At 35.2% G+C, this 14,159-nt stretch overlaps 1 protein-coding gene across 2 annotated transcripts in view; it reads left to right on the top strand.

The window, feature by feature from the left end:
- Positions 1 to 6,909, top strand: part of HNRNPLL (heterogeneous nuclear ribonucleoprotein L like) — a 47,788-nt gene extending 40,879 nt beyond the window's left edge. For both annotated transcript variants that reach the window (XM_004466016.4, XM_058278419.2), the window contains 5 exons: positions 1,073 to 1,194; positions 1,662 to 1,863; positions 2,632 to 2,689; positions 2,777 to 2,875; positions 5,832 to 6,909. In XM_004466016.4, coding sequence (XP_004466073.2) covers positions 1,073 to 1,194; positions 1,662 to 1,863; positions 2,632 to 2,689; positions 2,777 to 2,875; positions 5,832 to 5,887 — 537 coding nt within the window. In that variant the 3' untranslated portion in view covers positions 5,888 to 6,909. The remainder of the gene's footprint in view (positions 1 to 1,072; positions 1,195 to 1,661; positions 1,864 to 2,631; positions 2,690 to 2,776; positions 2,876 to 5,831) is intronic.
- The last annotated feature ends 7,250 nt before the right edge of the window (positions 6,910 to 14,159 follow it).

Raw genomic sequence — 14,159 nt, 5'->3', positions numbered from 1 at the left:
GATGAGTCCTGCCAGATAGTTGTCATTATCTCCCTTTTACTTGGGGTCTGTGGCTCAGTGAAGTTAAGTAAATTGCCCTAAATGACAGAATTATTAAGAAACACAGCAAGAATAAGCCTATGCTCTTCTTCAATGTGTTATACTATAGTTAGAATTAGATTCTTCCATTTTACTTTATTGATTTTTTTTTTTGAGGTACCCAGAGCCAGGGATTGAACCTGAAACCTTACATGTAGGAAGCTGGCACTCAACCACTGAGCCACATCAGCTTCCCTGAGTTGGTTTTTTCATTTATTTTGCTTGTTGATGCTGGGTTTTGTGTGTGTTTGTTTTTTTCCCCAGGAGGCACCAGGAATCAAAATAGGATCTCCCTTGTAGTAGATGGGTGCTCAACTGCTTGAGTCACATCCTCTCCCTATTGAATTTTTTTTTTAAGATTTTTAATTTTTAATTTATCAATTTCTCCCCACCTCCTTGTTGTTTTTCACTTGCTGAGTCTGTTTGTCTTCCTTGTTTTTTTAGGAGGCACTGGGAGCCAAACCTGGACCTCCAGTGTTGGAGGGAGGTGTTTGATTGCTTGAGCCACTTCTGCTCCCTGCTTTGTTGTGTCTCTCATTCTATTTTTCCTCCCCACATCTCTTGTTGTGTCATCTTGTTGCATCAGCTTGCCACACCTGCCTGTCATGTCAGCTTGCTGTCTTCTTTAGGAGGCACCAGGAGCCTCTGTTCCCTGCTTTTGTGTGTCTCCCATTACGTTCTTTTCTTCTTGTGTCTCTTGCTATGTCAGCTTGCCATGCCTGCCTGCCGTGCCAGCTCACTGTCTTCTTTAGGAGGCACTGGGATCTGAACCAGTGACCTTCCGTGTGGTAGGCAGGAGCCCAGCCACCTGAGCTATATCCACTACCCCCTATTGTTAAATGTTAAGGATGTCTGATAATATAGAAGAAAAAAGTTAAGATTCTAGGTGATCTTCTGTATTTGACTTTGTTTAAATCATGCTATCTTCAAAAAAATTTCCATTACAGTAACAAGGGATTTAAATGATCACTTTTTTTGAATTTTGTCTTCACAGGTAAAATTTATGAAGACCATCCCAGGTACAGCACTGGTAGAAATGGGTGATGAGTATGCTGTAGAAAGAGCTGTCACACACCTTAATAATGTCAAGTTATTTGGGAAAAGACTTAATGTTTGGTAATTATCTTAAGTGATAAATTAAAAAATATATCTTATACTTTCTAATCTTTATCCTTTTGGCATTAATTTGACTTCATAATATTTTAATGTAGCTGAGAAGACATCTGAAACTAGCAGCTCTAATACCGCCATGTTAGACAAAATATTACGGTCAAATAATGCAGATTTTGCTTACCTATACCCTATTTTTAGTTTTATGATCATAAAACAGCATGTTAAAGTGGACCAGTTTTTATAGTAGAGTTTTATAATATCAGCATGTATTCAGTAGATTTTCTTTCTAATGTTTAAACTATAGGAGTGATTGGTTACAACTCAAACTAAATACTATGTTTTGATAACTACATATGCCCTTTTTGGTTAAGATTGATCCAGGCAAAATAGGTTAGCATTTTAAGACTGACTACTTGTTGCCGTTTATATAACAAGATATGTTCTCTATGTTTTTTCTTCCCATTCTTTAGTGTGTCTAAACAACATTCAGTTGTTCCAAGTCAAATATTTGAGCTGGAGGATGGTACAAGTAGTTACAAGGATTTTGCAATGAGCAAGAATAATCGCTTTACAAGTGCTGGCCAAGCATCTAAGAATATAATCCAGCCACCCTCTTGTGTGCTGCATTATTATAACGTCCCATTGTGTGTGACAGAAGAGACCTTTACAAAGGTAGGCACTGAATACTAAAATACAAATGTGTGTAAATGTTGTTGGTTCCTATTTTAAAATATATCCTATTTTAGTCTCATTTTAATGTTTTGCTCTCTTTTCTTCTTATATTATTAGTATTGTGTTATTTATTTGGCACTTCGTAGTGCATTCGCCACTGTACTTCTCTGGCATCCATTCTTATTTGTTTTTTGTTGCTTTCTGGCTCAGTCTTTTTGAGAGTTGGCATTAGAATGAGATACTCTTACTCCTGTGTTCAGAAAGTTCTTTTACCATGTCCTTAAATCTCACCCATAACAAAATTTTATGTATCCCTGACTATTAGAAATGCTTCAGGAATGAACTAATTTTCTGGAACTCTATTCCCTACCTTAGATACTAGCTAAATCCTGATAAACTCTGAGAATATATATTTCAGTTATAGATCTGTGATTGTAGTGGCTTTTTTGTTTGCTTGTTTGTTTTTTAGGAGGTACTAGGGATTGAACCCAGGACCTTGTACATGGGAAGGAGAAGCTCACTGAGCTACACCTGCTCCTACAGATGGGTGGTTTTATTGCTTGGCACTAAATTATTTACATAGTTATAGCATTTCACTATTTTAAAATTCATTTTCTCATACAGCTTTACATTAATCTTAAGACATATTTGAGTTAATTCGTTCATGCCAGACTCGACACTTAAATCCTGTGATAAAATTCGCTTTTAAAATGAGTGAGAGTTTTATTTTGGCCATATCTTTAATGAATTTTTATTTCTCTTTGGCAGTTGTGTAATGACCATGAAGTTCTTACTTTCATCAAATATAAAGTGTTTGATGCAAAACGTAAGTGAACATTCTCTCTTTTTAAGTTTTTTTATTAAAAGATGACAAGCAAACAACTGGAATGTGTTTTGTTTTGTTTTCTTGTAGCTTCTGCCAAAACACTTTCTGGACTGTTAGAATGGGAATGCAAAACTGATGCAGTAGAAGCCCTTACAGCACTTAATCACTACCAGATAAGAGTTCCAAGTAAGTAAAATGATTTCTTTGTGTCATAATTATTCTATGGGAATTATCTTCAGAAGCATTGAACACAATTTTTAATATTTATAAATTATATAAATCATAAATTAATTTAAAATATTGTATTAAAAATAGAAAATATTTGTTTTTCTTTCAGTGCGGAAAAGTACAAAGGAAAAAAAAGTCATATAATTCCCACCACCCAATTAATTCCTGTACTAATAATCTATTGCTGTGTAACAAATTACCACACAATTTAGCAGGTTAAAACAGCAAACATTTATTATCTATTGTTTCTGAGGGTCTGTAATCTGGGTGCAGTTTAGCTGGGTGGTTGTGACTCAGGGTCTCTCATGGAAGTTTCAGTTGTCTTAGTTTGTCAGGCTGCTATGACAAACAGTGGGAATTTATTGTCTCACAGTTTTGGTCTTTCCCCTTACATGGCATTGTCGTCTCCTTTCTCTTCCAGGTTCTGTTGCCTTTTGGCTTCTCCATGTGGCATTCTCTAACTCTGGCTTTACTTTCTTTCTCGTCATAAAGCTCCCAGTAATCTGGATTAAGACCCAACTTTATTCATTTGGGCCACACCTTAATTTGAATAACTTCTTTTAAGAGATCCTGCTTAAATGGGGTCCACACCTGCAAGAATGTAGATTAAGATTAAGAACATGCCTAATTGGGGCACATAATTCAGTTTACCACCAGTCAAGCGGTTGGCTGGGTCTGCAGTCACCTCAGGGCTTGACAGGGGGTGGAAAACCCATTTCTGTGCTTACTCTTCTGGTTGTTGGCAGGCCTCAGTTCCTTGCCAGATGGGCCTTTTCATGGTATCTGGCTTCCCACAGAGTGAATGTGCTAAGAGAATTGAGAGCAAGAGACCAAAAGGGAAGCTAACATTGAAAGTGACTTATCACTTATGCTGTGTGGATTACACAAGTATATGAATATAAGTTGGGGGAATCATTGGGGTTGTCTTGGAGTCTGGCTTCCATGGTCCCTTCTGACCATTTTAGAAGGAAGCAATGCATGTATATGGTTAGAAAACTCAAAAAGTACATAAAAGTACAAAATGAAAAGTTAAAACTTTCCATACCTGCCAACTTTTTCTCCTTCTCAGTATATATCTCTTCATTTTTTTACACAAAGTACATCTTCTATAGATGCAGTTCTGTGCCTTGCTGTTATCACTTAACATATCTTGGAACCATTTCTATATCAACACATCCAAAGTTCCTTTTTTTTCCTTTTAAAGCATTTACAAGGTATTTATTCATAGTAGAGATAAACCACAGTTTGTTAGCCCATTTTCCCATTGATCAACACTGGTTGTTTCCAGTTTTTTTCTGTTTTTTTGTTTTTTTCTGCTATGGCAATAAATATCCTTATAGTTGCACTTTTAAAAGGCTATTTGTAAAAAAGATTAAAAACAAAAAACAACAAAAAGTATTTGTAGGGCAATTTCCTTGTAGTGCAGAGCACAAAGGTATGTATTCTAGTAGCTTTTGCTAGATTATTCTTGGAAAGGTCACACCAGTTTACATTCCTTTCTGGTGTATTTGAGAATGCCTCTTGCCCAACACTTACCAACACTGAGTGTTGCTAGACCTTCAATTTTTACCACTTGTAAAGATGGAAAATAGTATCCTGTTAATTTGTTTTGTATGAAATGTAGTTGTTACTCTGTTTACTCTACCCCCTGCTCTCCTAAATTTGATTAGTAAATGACCTCTTAGTTACCAGGCAAAGAATACTCAAGTATCTCATTTTGTAAACTTTGTGCTGTGTAATTTACTTTGATCCTATATTTAAAGGATATTAAAACTACATTTTAAAGAATAATAGGGAAAAATCATTAATTTCATTGTTTGTGATGGCAGTTAAGGGAAAAGGAGAAAAAGAATTTATGAGTGGCATAACTTGTGGATTTTAAATATTCTAGCCCCCAAAATGTGTGGCTCCACATGTTGATAATTATTGAATGTGGGGGGGTCCATTATACTAATAAATATTTTCATGCATGTTAGAAAATTTCCTTAGTAAAAGGCTATAAATAATTAGTGCCTCCTCATTTTAAATTAAATTTGAGTAGTGATATAAGCTTAATTTTTGATGAAGTGTTTTCTAAAAGCTTTAAAATTGTATGCATATTTGACAAATATATTCTAAGATAGTGTATGGATTGTATACTCTTTAGAAATGGGAACAATTATTTATCTTTTTATCCTCTGTGTTATCTTGCAAATACTTGTTGATGAATATGCTTTTTCCCTTACGGTAATTTTTTTTCCCCCAAAGAACTATAGCCTTTTATACTAAAATTCTGGTACATTAAGATACCACAATTATTTCCTTGCTTTGATTTCTCATAAAATAAATTGATAAGAAGTTTTCTCTGCAGGCTCTGAAAAGTTAAAGAGAAGGAAAATTTATACAACAGAAGTAGGTTTGTAAATAATACCAATTTTTTTTTGGTAATTTCAGAATCTACATGCCCTGTTGATGATCTGAGATTACTAGACCTCCTGGAACCTCTTAGCTCATTGATATATCTTTATGTATAGTCCATTCTTGTCTTGCATCCCAAGTTGCATTTGAATTGGCATTTATAAAGGAGTTACCATTGGCAATATTTTCTGCAAAGTGATCTTTGCTGATTGATGGTTGTAGTCCTGATTCTGATACTAGTTATCTTAATGATTAATTCATTAAAAAGTGATGAGTGCTTTCTCTGTGTCCAGAAAATGTTTTAGAAGGGTAGGATGTGGCAGTGAACAAGATCCTTACTTGGAATGGAACTTATCTTGTAGTAGCTATGAACAAAAGCAATCTTCCCTGTACCTTACATAGAAATTTTTCTTCTGTATATTCCTGCTTCTAATAGTAATAAAAAGGTGAAATAATTCAAGGTAGTCCTGAAAGTTTAAAGTGAACTAATGATAACTTTGTTTTTTAACTTTTACAGATGGTTCTAATCCCTACACATTGAAGCTTTGCTTTTCTACATCATCCCATTTATAAGAAGAGAAGAGCATGTTAAAATTTATGTTCACCTTTATTACAATTTTAAAGCTATACTTCATTTAAAAAATCTAAAGTGGTTGATCTAATGTTGCCTTGCTTATTTGATTTATCCTGTTCTGTAATAAACATATATTTGCCTCAAGTAAATTTGTTGTAAACTTTCAAATATTGAATTGTTTTCATTTAAAAATAGAGTATCATAATGTAGACTATCTTATAGCTTCCTTGTGGATTATGCAAATATGATTTCCCACTTTATAATTTTTTCCACAGTGAAAATATATTTGCATTCTTAATCAAATTATCTGCAAGTATTTTTCCATTATGTATGAAACTAATGCAGGTGAAAGTATTGCATTTTAATATTATAGAATTCCTATTTATGTTTAGATGTTTAAGTATGTTGCAGTTATTCATATTAAACCTAACTTGTATTTATTAATTATTTTAATCAAGTTTGAGAATAACATTGCACATATTGAATTTTAAGTACTACAGATTTAGCTGATTTTATATTTCTGAAAGGCTAACAGACATATGGATACACTTGTACAGGATGCACTCAAACTTATTTAAATTGGTGTCTTTTTTTTTTTTTTTTTTTTTTTTAGTCTTTGTCCATTTGTATTGACATGCCTCTATCTGTTTCTAGTTCCAGTTTGGAGATTTTATAAAGTTACAACAATGAGTTAATGTGTTTATCTTCATTTGTTGCACGTGATTTAATCCTGAAAATACATCTAGTATTTGTCACTGAGATTTTAATAGAAGTTATGATTATCACTTCCTCTTTTAGATGATAATCTGGGATCCATGGATGGGTTTTAGGGAGTCTGTAAACCCCCTACAATTGTATGTAGAATTTTGGGTATTTGCATTTTTATTTTTTACTCTTGGATCCATCGGTAATATATGTATTTTTCTATATGGTGCAAGGTGTAAGGATCTAATTTTATTTTTATTCCAAACAGATCGCTATTTGTCTCAATACCACTTATTAAACATTCTTTCTCCCACTGGATCTGTTTTTCTTTTTCTTTTGAAAATGTATCTCATACCTAGACAAATATGAATTAAGGTTTAAATATTCTATAGCACACTTATCACAAGTTTACAGCTATTTTTTTTTAAACATAGAAAGCTGATGTAACCATTTTATTTTCCTAAAAGGAGAGAATATGTGTCATCTCTCTAGAATAACTATGAAATCCATATGCAATTTTGTGATCTTGAAACTTAAATGTGCAAATAGAAGTTCCCCTTAAATCTTTTATAAAGACTTTATTTTGGATTTAATGCAAAAAAGACAGTTTGCCTTGACCAAGATGAGTCAGGGATTAAAAAATTAAAGAACTGTTGAACAGAAAGGTTAGATCGAAACCAAATATATATTAACATTCATTTCCCCTTGAATTTTGACAGCAGTTGTCCCTTAAGCTCTGTAAAGATCTAGAAACATTTTAATTCAGCCTAGAGGCATCTTACTGTAGACTTTTATCATGGGTCTCAGTTATTGCCAAGGATAACTTGTTTGTGAACTCTAAATGTATGACCCTGGGCTATGCATTTTCCTTATTTATTGCCCACTAATACCTTTGTTTATGTAACTTTACAGTAAACAAAGCTTTTCCCCCTATAAAATACTTTTCTACATTTGTTGCAATATTGAAATGTCTTAATTTTAAAAGAAAACTTAAGGCTTTATGTAATTATTATTTCCATCCCTTCCCCTCTTCTGAACACTAATATGAATTGTCAGTGTTATGGATTTTTTTTGTGCCTAAGATTTTAGGAAACAAAGCTGTGGATAGTGGCAGAACTTATTTAATGTAGAATTTGCTTTAAGAGGTATTGACTTTTAGATATGAACTCTATTTTAGTGCTGTCTCCCCACCAGAAAGACAAGTGAGTTTCTCAGGTGTTAAACTAGTTGGCAGTTGGGCCTTGCTGTAGTGATTGACAGCTCTATACTGCTGCTGTCACTTGTGTCTTTGATAGTTTACTGGAGCCTGATGACTGTAATGGAGTTTGTTTTGGAACATTCTTCCCTGTGCCATCCTGTTTTTAGGACACCATAAAAGAACACATTTTAGACTGAAGAAATAAGTCCTAGCTTTGAGGCTTTTTTGTTTTGTTTTGTTTTGAGGTACCCGGGGCCAGGGATTGAACCCAGGACCTCGTATGTGGGTAGCTGGCACTTAACCACTGAGCCACATTGGCTTCCCTGAGTTGGTTTTATCGTTTGTTTTGCTTGTTGTTTTTTCAGGAGGCATTGGGAACCAAATCGAGGACCTTCCATGTGGTAGGTGGATTCTCAACCACTTGTGCCACATCTGTGCCTTTTTTAAAAATTGAACCAGCCTCCCTATCCAAATCCCATTACTTATTTAATAATAAATCTGCCAATCTGAATAATGAAATATGAGCTACCTTTTTAAAGCACCACTTTCCCCACTAAGGGTGGTAGCCTACCAAATAAAAATATTTGCAGTTACAGCAGACATGAGACATAGCAACATCCTAGGGATTTGATTATCTAAATTTTATTTCCTAGGACAGAATTAAGAGAAAAGGAAAAAAATGACTAAAGGGATCAGTTATGTTTCATATTTATTTATATTGCTATCTGCAGGGACAGATAGGTTGCTAGGTAACTGCTTTTCAGTAGTTATCAGTGCTATTTGAGTTTTTCCTGAAAAAAAGAAATTGTGAGTATAAGACCTTCCATAATTAAGAGTCTAAAGCACAAGGGTGCTTTCCTTTACTTTAAAAATTCCACAGGTAATAAAGGTCCTCATAAGTATGATAACTGCAGTAACTTTCCTGTCTCATGAGACTTCTAGTCCATGGAAGCCCATGTGAAGAGAAGCAAGCCTTTTTATGGTTTGCTTATAGAGTTAAGACATTGTTTTGTTGTTTAAAAAACAAACAAATTTGTTTTGAAACAAAAAATTAAAACTCAGAGTTTCTATCCCTCACCATGTTTTATTCCTTCAGCAAATTTTTTTTAACTGTGATGATTTCCAGTGTCAGCCAAAGAGTTAAATGGATGTGCAAACATGCCAACTTCTTTAACCAAAAGAAGTTATTTGAGATCTTAAATCTAAATGATATTTAATCAGTGATGTCATTGCTTTTTTTCTTGAAACATAGCATTTCTACCCGATGGATTCAAGTGTTGATTAAAACGTGATACCTTTTAGTTTAGCTAATTACCTTACTAGGAACTCAATTTTAAAACGCTTTGAACTTGAATAAATAATATAGACTTTACTAGTAAAAGTTGCTTCTAGGTAAAGCCCTTCATCTGAGGGAGCACTTTTAAATTCTCTTAGTTTTAATTTATGAATGAGGAAGTTAGTAATGTTGGATATTGTTGCTGTCTTTCCATAATCCATTATACACCCCTATTTTGTAGCAGTAATCAAGATTTATGTGCCCTGATTGGTTGTGCCCTCTAGGCCAGAGGCTCTCAATAAGGGAGGTACTGCTCTTTAAGGAGACATTTTGATGGTTTGTTGGGGTGTCCCCCCCACCAAAAGGGTACTACAAGAATTTGGTGGGCAGGAACAAGGAAGAAGTGTCTTCTATCCTGCATGACTTTCCACTGTTCCATCAGATATTCATGAAGGTAAAGAACTTATTTATAATCTGATCCTAGAACCTCATTGTTTTGTTTATATGTAAACACGAAGTGTCTTGTGCATTTTAAATATACAGTACACTGCATTTTCTAGGAATATAACTACCTTGTAAATCAAGAAAAGATACTTGTTTTGTTCAGTACCTTTCCTAGAGCTGTTCACCATTTTGGAAAATTATTCGTTGAAGTGGTGTTTGAGTTGCCTTTACCATAACACATCAGTGTTAGTAGTCTTCATTTGTAGCTATCACATGCATCTCTGTCTTCTATTATAGCCACATGTGAGAGTTTACACACCAAAGTGGATATTTTAAATTTTTTTCTCCCCTCTTTTACTATTAGGACCTTATTTTCCTTTCCTTCAAGGAAGAATGGAAATTATCTAGGGATTTTATTTCAGAATAATAAAAGTATCAGATTGCTCTGGTTGGGAACCATTACTGAAGACAAGATAATCTGGTTCTGGGTTAAACAGATAACTGAGATTGGTCCAAAGAGTGAAACCTTGCTTTGTTGGTGAATGGATGAGGAGATGCTTTTCCAAAAGAATATGGTCTGCCTATTGTTAGGTAGGTCTGGGACTGTGATAGCCATTTTGCTCTTTTGAGGGAAACTAGTCTGTGGAGAAAGACTTGATAACACAGAAGAAGGCACTCTAACTGAGTGAAAAAAATTAGCTTGTGGAAACGACCTTGATCATAGGCTATTTTGACCATACTGTACTTGGTATATCCCTGTCTTCAAAGTTCCCTTGTTAATTTGAAATTACAACTTTATAGTTGTAATTTGCCTAAATCTCACCTTAAAGTAGCAGTTTATTTTTAATATACAAACAACACAAATGAAAGAAAGTGTTGAGAATTGTTTGACGGAGGGTCCTATTTTAAAACCTGAAGTATTTTTATCTTTTTGTCAGTTGTAGGCTTAAGACCCATCTTATCTTCTCACTTTTAACTCTTTGTCATAACTACTACCATGGCTTTAAACATAGGTGCGATATTTCTGGACACTTTTCTACACTGAAGTATATGCTGGGTTTGTCAGTGATTATTTTGTTTTCAGGAGCAAAAGCTTATATATGCACAACTTAAAAATTCGATCTGCTTTTCTGTCTTAAATCCTTTTATGTTAATTCAACTGACAATTCTACATGACTTAAGTAACAACGCACTAAACTAGTGGTAATTCTTGATTTGAGACTTGCATAGCTCCTATGTAGCATGACACAGTGTTTCTATAGATAGGCTAAATTGCTGAACAGTCTTGAAATGTGTGCTTTGAGATGATTTGATAATTTGGTTATTTCTTGCTCCCTCCCCACCAGTAATACCAAGAGAAATCAAGAAGAAATAATAATATTAGTACTTTCTGGGAATAGTTATGGTTTATTGAGAGCCTGGGAAATAATCCAGTAAGTAGCTGGGGAGGTTGTGATTGTTACCATAATTTTAGTGTAGTTTTTTAGGTACCTAAATACTAGTGGAATAGCTTTGGGGCTGTAAAACTTGATTATAATTTGGTTGTGAAATGTGGGTTATTAAGATGATTTTTGGTTATTTGAGATAACCTATTTCCTAGGAGAGTAGGGGAAAGAAAAAGGCAAGGTAGTTAAAAGGCCTGTGAGGAATACTAATATTTAGCAGTGGTTCTTAACCATAGTTACATGTTAGAATCACATGGGGAATCTTTTTTTAAAGTACTGATATCCTAGACCCTATCTGCAAATTCCATCTTAATTGGCCTGGCTCTATCTTTCATCTATCTCTAATAGCAAAACAAATTATACCGTTATTTCCATTTGGAGTTTATTTCATGATTTTATGATGTCATAGCATGATATGGTTATTTTTGTTGCATATTATTTTGTTACAACAGATATAACTTAGAGATGCAAATGAAAAACGACAGCTTTAACCAGAAAGCCTTTCAGACTTCAAAAAAACCATTCCAGAAGTGTCACTTGCAGCTATTTGGCTTCTTGGACATTTAACTCCTTCACCCAGTATCAAGTGCACACAATGTGCCAGACTGTAAGTTTGAGCAGACTGTTAACTCTAATAAGTCAACAGGTTGATTTTTATAAAGGAAGCAACAGAAAGATGGCAAAGATGTTTTTCCAGATATGAGGCACAACACTATTTCCTAAATACTTATGAAAATTGATTAATGACTCTGAGTAATACAACTTAAATCTGTTTTGGATTTTATGAATTCTATAACATGGAAAAACGAGGTCAAGGAATGATTAGCACTGCACAGGGGTAGGGTTGAGGGCAGAGATGAGGGCAAAAAACATGTACAGTAATACTATTTTACAAATTGGGAATGAGAGACCCAGATACTGTGATCTGCTTAAGCCTAACAAATTTATAGCAAAATTATAAATTACAGACATTGAATCCAGATGTTAATCTTCAAAATTTTTTAAAAAGCCCTTTTGTTTTACTTAAATAATTGGCTCTTCTCAAAGACTAATTAGCTCAAACTATTATAATTGTTCTATGAAAGGGATAGGCAGTAGATTAGTGGTTGCCAGGGGCTGGAGAAGGGGGAATGGGGAATGACTGCCAGTGGATATGAAGTTTCCTTTTGGGGTGAGTTAAACGTTATAGAACTAGATGGTGGTGATGATTGTACAACATGGTGAATGCAGTTAATGCGACCAACTACACACTTCAAAATGGTAAATTTTATGTGTGTTTTACTGCGTATGCATGTGCACACACACAACAGCTTGGCCCAGCAATTTTTCGGTTTCGACAAGAGCCAATAAGTGCTTCAGAGCTTTATAATGTAGCTGGTTAGATATGTTAAAGAAGGTGCACCGGGAAATCTGAGGGTCAGTTTCACCCCCACAGCAGATGTGGTTCTAGTTCTGGTTTTTTGGTGCAGTTAGGAAATTACTTTTTGTGGAGTGGGGAAGGGTGGAATGATACCATGAGGAAAAACTAGAATTTCTCTGCTTCTAAAGTGGAGTACGTACAGAAGCTGCTCAGTTTCGGTTCCTCTGAGACACTACCTTAGCAGTTTTGAGCTACCTTTACCAAGTCTCAGCCTGCAGACTAGCATATTCATGAATGTACTCAAATTTCCTTGAAAAATTAAGAGACTCTTATCTAAAACTACCCTGTTTCATTTTAACTTTGACCGATAGGCTAACATGCAGAACTTCTTCAAAGTCTTGAAGAGGAATTCAATAATGTTATATTCAAATATATAACAATTGCATGAAGTAAACATTTATGTGTGATTTTCTAAATGCTTCAGAGGGACTTAGGAGATCCTTTTAACCTAAAAGGTGATAGTTAATGTATTTTGCTTCATACACCTATATGATACGTGATAGAAACCAGAGATTTTTCTGCCTAATACAAAATAGAACTGATGCCAATATTGAAGACCTCAGTCATGGTAGAGCTTTTCTTGCCAGACTCTTTAATGCCACGGTATTTCTCAGCAAGGTGTTAGTATTTGAGCCTAGATTTCTACCTTTTGACCAAAAATACTAACATAGTTCCACAGCTCCTTGCACCACCTCCTGCTGAATAATAACCCTTTGCTCCCTACAGTTTCTGCTCTAAACACTGGTTTCAGAATCAGTAAAACCTGTTATTTTCACTAGTTTGTTTCTGAGGTTGATAGAACTGTTTTTGGGGATTATTGCCATTATGTGCGAATGAATAAATTGTAGAGCAGCACACTGAAAATGCAGAATGAAAACATCCTGGAGCAAGGGTTCTTAACCTTTTTTGTTCCACGGATCCCTTTACCAGCCAGGTGAAAACCACGGACCCCTTACTAAGTCCACACTATACTGTGTATTATTACTTTTCAAGATTTATTTATTTCCCTCCCCCCTTGTTTGTGCTAGCTGTCTTCTCTCTCTGTTCATTTTCTTTTTAGGAGGCACCAGGAAACGAACCCGGGAACTCCCACGCAGGAGGGAGGCTCCCACTCATTTAAGCCACCCCCTGCTCCTTGTTTGCGGCATCTCCCATTGTGTTTCTTCACTGTGTCATCTTGTGGCTATCTTGCTGCTCAGGCCTGTCACGTCAGCTTGCTGTCCTGTTCGTCTTCTGGAGCACTGGGAACCAAACCTGGGACCTCCCATGTGGTAGGCAGGTGCCCAAATGCTTGAGCCACATTTGTTTCCCTATACTGTGTATTACTTAATAAACACAGCACAACCACACCAACACATCCCCACTAGAACAATGCTTTTTTGAATTTCAATTCAAGCTCACAGACCCCTTGTTAACCCCCGTAACCAGGAGTCACACTCTCAACTTACTTGCCACCAGGTGAGACACATTGAATGGATGGAGCTGTTAACAGTTATGGGCAGAGATGCTCTTCCAGAGAAGACCATGGGACACAGCCTCTATGTGGCCTTGGGCAATTTGCTTCCTAGGTCTAGTTTCTCATCTATACCATGGGGGGGGGGGGGTGGTGGTTAGACTAGTTGACATGGATTGTTTGAGAATACAATTCTATTTGATAGTGATTTTTTTTTTCCTGATTCTTTTCTGGCTCAGCAGTTAACATTTGTGAAAGGTGGCTGTTGAAGAAATTATTTGGATAAAGTTGGTAAAATTGTTGAGAAAAACTTCATTCTTGTCTGAATTA

Source organism: Dasypus novemcinctus, chromosome 17 (assembly GCF_030445035.2).
Source record: "Dasypus novemcinctus isolate mDasNov1 chromosome 17, mDasNov1.1.hap2, whole genome shotgun sequence".
Lineage (NCBI taxonomy): Eukaryota > Metazoa > Chordata > Mammalia > Cingulata > Dasypodidae > Dasypus > Dasypus novemcinctus.
Note: the sequence above shows the minus strand (reverse complement) of the source record. Positions and strands in the feature narration are given on the sequence as shown.